Source organism: Olea europaea, unplaced genomic scaffold (assembly GCF_002742605.1).
Source record: "Olea europaea var. sylvestris unplaced genomic scaffold, O_europaea_v1 scaffold502, whole genome shotgun sequence".
NCBI classification, from domain to species: Eukaryota; Viridiplantae; Streptophyta; class Magnoliopsida; order Lamiales; family Oleaceae; genus Olea; species Olea europaea.
In genome coordinates, this window is record NW_019263334.1 from 494,742 (window position 1) to 503,551 (window position 8,810).

Sequence of the window (8,810 nt, forward strand, 5' to 3'; positions counted from 1 at the left end):
AACAAATGTAACTGTAGTCAACTCATCTTATGTAAATTTAACACCATCTTTTAAGGATTTAATATGCTTGAAGTATAATTCAAGTGATATTATCACGAGTAGGAGTAAATAATCATTGTACTTTTTTTTTAGCCTTGACCAAATTTTTGGCCTAATGGATTTTCTTTGACAAAATTTTTAATGAAACAAATTTTGTAACATATTCAAAAGAATAATGTACTTTTTTCTCTTCATTAGAATTTTTCACACAGGATTTTTCCTCATAAGAGTTTAACGAATCATATTCTTTGTGTGATAAATGTCCATAACATATAAGTCATTTACCCTAAAAATAGTATTCTATATGTATGAGATTTCTGAAGAGATTATCAAGAGTTATTTTTTGAATCATCATGTTAATAAAGTCATCAAAGATTGATAAATATCTCATATGAAGATGGTATTATTTGAAAACTATACAAGACAACATTGGATATACATTACCAGAAATTGAAACATTGAAGATATTGATGTACAAGATAAGGATGAATCGATATGAGAATTGAAATGAAGGGAGAGTAGCTATACTCTATTTCATTCGATCAAGTTTTATCCCACTGGATTTCTTGACAAGGTTTTAAGAAGGCAACATTTCATTACTTCAAATTATTTGTACTTTTTTTCATTTATTTGACATTTTTGTCCAATCAAATTTTTTACCAAACAATGTTTTGATGAGATAATTATTGTGTAAATAGTCATTCAAAAGGGAGTTGTAAATATATAGTAATATTTATGAATGATTTTTATACTTCTACAGCCTTGGTTATTATGATCGTTTTATCTCTTGTAGGCCTAGTTCTCTCCTATGAATATGAAACTTTGATTCTTAATAAAATATATAAATTCTCTCTTTTTCTCTCTAAATTGTAACAATGTATATATTATAATATTATAAATACAATCATGAAAAATCTCAAACCAAAATAAAGGTTTAGGCTGTCACTGTAAATGTTATCGGACGAAGAAATGTTTCTATGTATTTTATTGCATATAGGGTAGGTGCCTATTTTGAAAATTTAAGGATTTTAATAAATAAATTAATTCTCTTTTACATTTTACTTTTACTTTTTCTTTATTTTCCTCTGATTATTAACCGGATATATTAATCTTTTACATACAAATTTAATATTGAAAAGGAAAATTAGACACAACATGTACTAAAACTACTAATTACAATAAAAATGAATAACTAACTATGAAATTATTTTTTGAATTTTGGTTAAGTGTATGATTTTCATGTGAGTTAAGAGAGACAAAGATTAAAATTTTAATTTTATAAAGTGTAGAAGAGAGAAACATAGTAGAAGTAAGATTTGATATTGCTAACAAGGTGACACTAAATAATAAAGTGAGTTTTATATTCACACATGTAATTGATCTTATCATTTCACCACATATCACCTATTTCATCCATGATCCCACTTAGTACACGTCTAGAGAATATGACACAAATGATCACATGTTATTAGATGAGCAAACGATCATACCAAGTGTGTAAATAACACCGCCTTACCGAAAATTTTCTCTTTAATATGACATAATTAATATTTAAGAACTTCCACTGTATCATCAAATTATACTATCAAGAACTTGAACACTCTTCGACAAAATTTAATTGGTGAGAGTAAATAAGTAAATAATTAATTGATTTAAAAATAAACAAATTGTTGTAAATATAGTAGTATTTATGAATTACTTTTATACACATCAACCTTAGTCATTATAACTTTTGTATCATTTGTAATCCTAATTCTCCCCTATAAACATTTCATTTTGATTCTTAATAATATAAACAATTTTACTGGCTTCTCTTTTGTTTTTTTCATCTTTAGTTTATAACATGTTATCAACGTGATTCTCTCAATTAAAATAAATTAGTTAGAAGGTAATAATTTTTATAAGCACAATAATCTGTCACGTACCAAAATTAATTTGGTGACATGTGAATTCTTTTGATGTACTTATGACCATAACAATGTGGTTTCTTCTTCTCCACTTTTCGTTTGTATGCATATTACTTATAATTTATATTTGTATGTGTAATTTGTACACATCTTAATTCAAGTTCTATTAAGTAAATTCATGCTTTACCATTAATTCATGCATTTTGATTCATACACAATCAATTTTTCTACATATTATTCATGTATTAATTATGTCTCTTGATTCTACCACATATTAGTTCAGCCCTTAATTCCTATATATGTGAAATTCACGTGCATGTTTGATATCTTTTGCATGTTGATAAAAAATTTAACCACTAAAATATTTAATCAATTTTATTAACTTCTATATATGGAGATTATTTTTCCTAATTCATGTTTGGTAGTTAATTTTTACATATAAATTCCTATCTTATCTGTATGATAATTAATTTTATATTACATCCTGTTTGTATGGTAATTGATATTTTAAATTTGATTAAATATTTTAAGATGCACCTTTAAAATTTAAATTGATAATTCATCATGTTGTTGCTCCTGAAATAGCATAACACTATAATCAACATTCTAGAAAAATACTATTTGCTTATATAACGTGCTCTCGAAGTAAATTTTACTTGCTCCCGAAGAGCATAATTAAATATGATCTAACGTATATAATGTTTTTACTCCAGTAGAGTAAATCCTTATATAATTTTCAATATTCTAGAAGAATATTGATATATTGCTCTTGAAAAAATAATACTAAAATATAATGTGCTTTCGAAGTAGTACACATTCGGAATAATAATATCTCATTGTGTTCATGAAGAAGCACAAATTAAATAACTCAATATTGGATTGTAATTTTTAAAGGAATTTTTTTCTATATTATCAATATTCAGGAAGAATATTAATTTATCATTTTTGAAGAGCATGAATTATAATTTTCAATATACCAAAAGAATATTGACATATTATTTTTGAAAAAGCAATAATAAAAGACAACTTGTTCTCGAAGTAGCATATGTTTCAAATAATATATTATTTTGAATTTATGTTTGTCCTTGAAGGCAAGCATATAACTCATGTCGAATTGACAATGATTAGTCCGTATACTTTATTGATTGTTATATGATTGTATAATGTTTAATTATATTCTTCGAAATTAAATATTGAGTTATATCTTATATTGAACTAGAAGTTCAATTTGATTTTATTGTTTGGTATATTCAGTTAGACCATCACTGGATAAATAATGATGTAAAATTAAAAATTAAAAATAGATATTCAATGAAAAACCTTAAAATTCTTCAATCCATTGAATTCTTATGTATCATTTGTTCTCTTCATAAAAAATTGATTGTTAAACATTACTTGCTAAAATAGGGATTGAGTTCCCTATATTTCTGAAAATTAATTAGGGTAATAAATGGGGCTCTCTTTCACCACATTAACCATCTAAATATTATTTGTATCTAAATATTAATTAGGGTGATACATATATTAGATGATTAAATGGTATTTGCAACCTGGAGTTTGTGAGTACTTTGATAAATGATTTAGTTGAGACTTTGATAAATGATTTAACATTGTTTAATGCCTCCAATTAATTTAATTGAGAACAAAATACTTCCATTTATGTTTAGGGAAAGTTTTTACGCATCATGCTAGTATCATAGTTTTCCCTATTATAATTGGCATAATTTTTCATCATCTTATTTTGATAGTGCAGTATGTAAAATTTATCCACCGTAATGCATTGAAATGAAAAGTAAAGAATGCTAAGAATAAATGAGTACTTTGAACCCTTATACAATATCTCAATCCCTAATAATGATCTTTTATAAAGCGGTTTGCTGATTGTCAATTTGATTGGAAAACTCTCTCAGCATTAGGAGGAGGATTTAAGAAACTGGAAGTAATGTACAAATGTATCATTATATAAATCATAATAAAAGATAATTCAAACCAAAAGATCGAAACATAATTTATTTATATATATTTACTGACCAAAGAGATCAACATCTCGTGCATCAGTTTTAAATGCTCTAACATATATCAATATCCTAAGAGGACAATTTGTTAACATTATATTTGGTAGCACGCTTGAAGCATGACAAAAAATGAGATATCTCAATAAGTTATGTCATTTTGAAGTAAGAAATAGAATCGAAAAAGAAAAAGTTGTTAATAATACTTCTGCATATGATATACTACATCATATAGTGAGAAAACAAAATAAATGTGTTGTAATATATTGAACGAAGTAATGATTGGCCAAATAAAATAGAAGCAATTTTAAATTGAATTTACTTTGGAAACTTGAAGTTTTTGGATCTATAATCCACCACCTAAAGGTGTATACTTATAAGAAATGAAAATAGAAAAAGAAATATGACATGTATGACTCTTTACATAATAAATTTCATGAAGACTCGTGTAATAGATAAATTATACTATGGTAAATGCAATCACAAGTCTCTATCTTGTTAGTCTGACAATGCATGAAATTTGATGTGCATGAAATCAATGTGATTATAACCAAATTACCTTATATGGTTTTAATACTATCCTTGAAGGATTTTATGTTTGAAATATATAATTCAAGTGTTATTATTATGAGGGGGAGAATACGCGTTGTAGTCGTTTTTTCTTTGACCAAGGTTTTGTTTTATTGATTTTTCTAACAAGATTTGTAATGAGACAACTTTGTGACGTATTTAAAAAGAATAATGTATTCTTTTTCTTTCATTAGAATTTTTCACATGGGGTTTTTCCTAAAACGGTATTGACGAAGCATATTCTTTATATAGTGAATCTTCATAACCTTAAAGATATTTACCCTCAAAATAATACTCTGCCATGTATGAGATTCTTGAAGAGATCAACAAGAGTTATATTCTAAATTATCATATTACTATAGTCATCAAATGTCGATAAATATCTCGTATGAAGATGTTGTTATTTGAAGACTATAAAAGACAACAAGAAATATACTTTACCAGAATTGCAATATTGAAGACATTGATGTACAATATAAGGATGACTTAATACAAAAATTGAAATTAGGGAGAAATAATTTTTGTGTAAATAGTCATACAAGGGAAAGTGTTGTAAATATATTAGTATTTATGAATGACTTATACCCCGCAGTTCTAGTTATTATGACTGTCGTATCTCTTGTAAACCTAATTCTTTCCAATAATTATTAGGCTTTGATTCTTAATAATATATACAATTTTATTGGATTCTCTCCCTTTTTTTATATAGTTTATAACACAAACTTATTTATAGGTGATATTTTCCCTGAACAAGTGTTACAAACTACATATTATATATTAGGAAGCATGAAAATGTTAACAAAAAGCTGTTTTAAATCCTATCTCGAGGCCACTGTCACGGCTGCCTTTCACCAACATGGCCGGAGAGGTCACCCACGGAAACTCTCCGGAAGTGAGGTGGCGCCGCTCGTACCCAACTTTTGCCACCATTGATGCTTTTCTTCAAATAGGATTTAACTTCTTGACTTGTAAGACTGCGTGACCAATTCGCTCTCTTAGAGGTGCCTGAACCAGGTCCATAACACTTGTACTCTCTATAATATGAAGTCCTATAAATCAAATAATACATGAAAATAATTTATTTTCCAACAATAAATATTTTAAAGCTCTAATCTTGTTTTTCTACCTTTTTTTTTTTAACAAATGAAAATATATATTTCATATCGTCTTTAGCTGCTTAGCAATCTTAAATTTTACACGAGCAAGTTCTACTTTTTAAAAAGATTATGAAAAAAATTTATTTATCAAGATTTTGATGAAAATGAAGCGTTTAAGAAAACATGTTCAAAATATCAATTATAAATAAATAAATGTATTTATTATCTTATGTGTTAAACTTATAAATGATGTAATTTAGTACTTAGAATTAGGTCAACAGATTAAAGAAGTATTTAATTTAATTATTAAAGCAGTCTGAGAATATCTTTTATTGCCTTTTTTACAAGCACATAAACTAGAAGACTCCGAATGGGAAACACAGAGGGTTTGACCACCAACCTCTAATTCTATATTTGTGAAGATTATTTTTGAATAAAATCGATACTCTTGAAAAAAAAAAAAAACACGAAAAGAAATTACCTTTGCTTTGAGGGGTTACCCCAGTCATCCCACCCTTGAGGCAATACAACGTTTGACATATAAGTTAGGGCGAAAACCACTCGAGAATAGGCACCCCATGGCCTTCCAAGTAGAGCACTTTTTAAGCCACTTATTTTGCAGTTTACAAAGGTGAATCCAGTTTTCTCATTAGGAGACTGTCTGTGCTGGGCAGTTATGGCCCCATTTCCTTTAGAAAGAGAATGCAAATGGCACTTCTGCATGTAAATACATTTTCAACAATTTTATTTACGAACATTAATGTTTTTCGAACACATCAAGGTTGGATTACTCTTTAATAATAAAGAAAATATTGTTCTTTTAAAAGGCAACCGATACTTGGTTAACCCAAGTCATTACATAAGGTTACAAATTCAGCTGACCAATTGATCGAGTTCTGTTCTGAGTTTCAATAATGAAAAATTTTAGTTTTTCGTGTCAAACCAACTAAAGCGTGATGTCCATAAATTTCATCAACGATATGAACCCCTATTTCTCAAAATATAATTGATTGAATTATAAGGTTTCAAATTCAGTTGACCAATTGAACGAATACTGTTATGAGTTTCAATAATGAAAAATTTTAATTTTTCATTTCAAACCAACTAAAGCGCAATGTCCATAAATTCCATCAACGATATGAAAGCCTATTTCTCAAATATAATTAAAAGAAAACAAATAAAAATGGTACCTCAAAGAGAGAGGCCGCATTTCCACAAATGAAATCAGTGTCCCCTTGAATGTAACAATTGTAGTAGTAATGCCTTCCTTTATCGTCAAGTAGCGTGTCTTGATGGGACAAAATTCTACACCCAAAGAATACTGCCCTATCTGCTGACACCCTCAATGCAACTGCTTTTGCCCCACTCCCATATGTATTCTGTAAATAAATCACTTTGATCACCTCACCTTTTTCTAGCTACTAAAATGAAAATTAGATTTAGCTACACTTATTTCCTTTCTAATTCAATTTTGGTCCCTACCCGAATTGGCCTTCCACAGAATTATCTATGCCTAATTTACAGCAAAATGAACCAGAAATGCAACGTAACGAGATACATGGTGGAGACGCTATTTAAAGAACGCAATAAAATTACTCAATATATAATTTTGAAGAATATATTAATATTAATCGATGAAGTTTTTTATAAAAGTTTTAGAAATTTTGAACATTGGTCAAATTTACAGTTGAGAAGTTGACAAGAGTTGTGAATACTATTAAACGTGTGGTTAAAAATATGTTTGACCAATTAACGAAACTTTAATGATCACTTGTTCATTTATTTTTGTGGGAGAATAAAGGTGAAGCCTATTTTTATTTGAGGTCCACAAAATAACAAATGCTGCGAAAAAGCCACAACAAAGTGCATTTCCTAAGAAAAAATGACGTTCTCTCTCTCTCTCTCTCTCTCACTCACACACACACACACACACACACACAAATTTACGTATATGGTTTTTGAAACTGTTACACTTGCAGTCTTAGAAGTTTGCAGTTCACACAAACTAACTACAATAAACTTGTTTGTGATTTCTAAGATAAAAAAAGACGATATTTTACTTTTATTGTGATTCGTTGAGGTGTAAACAATTAATATGTTATTCACTGCGACTCAATATTTATAGATCATCAAATATTCGATCTTGTCAAATTCCAAATAAAACTCAGTGGAGGCCTGGAAAACTAAGAAAAGATGTGTGGGAGCAACTTAGCGAATATCCAATGACGAGAAGAAGGAAAATAATTGAATAGAGAACTCAAGAATAAAATCTTAATTTTTTTATTCTTACCTGAATTGTGAGGTGACGGGCCATAAAATCAGAAGCCAAAACTGTGAAAGTTGGAGACTCAAAAATTTCCCCCGATTCATTCCTAGTTATTATAACTTCGCCAGCAGGTTTTGAGCCACTAAGGGTGATGAAGGGCTTGTCTACGGGAACAACAATTTTTTCCTCGTAAACACCTGGTTTGATCAAAACAAATACGTTTTCTGAATTATTCGATGAAACTGCATCAATGGCATCTTGAATTTTCTGAAAATGGCCCTTCCCGGAGCGGTCGACTGTTATATGAATGGCTGTAGACAGATAAAATAGGGAAAATAATGCAAGATAACCATAAATCGCCATTACCCGCAGCCACAAACATAAACAAGTGTGCTAGTCTTGACAACAAAAAATAAGATTAGTTTGTTTATATTTGCGTAATTAAATAATACAGACCAAGGTATTGAAAGAAAAGCAGAGGCAGAGAGGTATGTAGGTGATTAAAACCTACGTAAGAAATGTTTGAAAAACCGCTGTTTTATTCGGAATGCCATAATTGTTGAGGCATTTAAGGAAATACGTGTTGCATCACGTTTAATTACAGTTACGCTGCAGGTTCATTACTGGTTGTTGAAGAAAATATGGTCTCAACTATTTTTTATTGTGAATGGAAAGTTGCAATAAATAAAGAAAAGAATTACGTTATTCAATTTTACTAATGCTTTGCATCTATTTATGTGAAAATGAGATTACTATCAGATAGTCCAGTAAAGTTATAATTATATTTTTATGTATTGGACAATGTGACTGTGATTCAATGCCATGTACATGGTTGAAAACTTCCAGTAAGGCTAAATAATATTATTTTAAGGGAAATCGTTGACTAGTCTGACAAGATGTCTATAAACGGGATTGTTAA

At 28.6% G+C, this 8,810-nt stretch overlaps 1 protein-coding gene across 1 annotated transcript; it reads right to left on the reverse strand.

Moving 5' to 3' along the window:
• Window positions 1-5,218: 5,218 nt before the first annotated feature.
• On the reverse strand, window positions 5,219-8,376 carry LOC111388508 (putative pectinesterase 11). The gene is made up of 4 exons (XM_023013239.1): window positions 7,916-8,376; window positions 6,816-7,004; window positions 6,107-6,342; window positions 5,219-5,577 (listed from the first exon to the last, which is right to left on the reverse strand). Exons 1-4 carry the CDS (start codon window positions 8,252-8,254, stop codon window positions 5,364-5,366), a joined length of 978 nt encoding a protein of 325 aa, XP_022869007.1. The 5' UTR covers window positions 8,255-8,376; the 3' UTR covers window positions 5,219-5,363.
• Between the last annotated feature and the right edge of the window lie 434 nt (window positions 8,377-8,810).

Coding starts and splice junctions, on each gene's coding strand:
- LOC111388508 (XM_023013239.1), bottom strand. CDS start 8,254: ATGGCGATTTATGGTTATCTTGCATTATTTTCCCTATTTTATCTGTCT. Junction 7,005..7,915: donor CCCGTCACCTCACAATTCAG/GTAAGAATAAAA, acceptor ATTTATTTACAG/AATACATATGGGAGTGGGGC. Junction 5,578..6,106: donor GGTAACCCCTCAAAGCAAAG/GTAATTTCTTTT, acceptor TTTGATTTATAG/GACTTCATATTATAGAGAGT.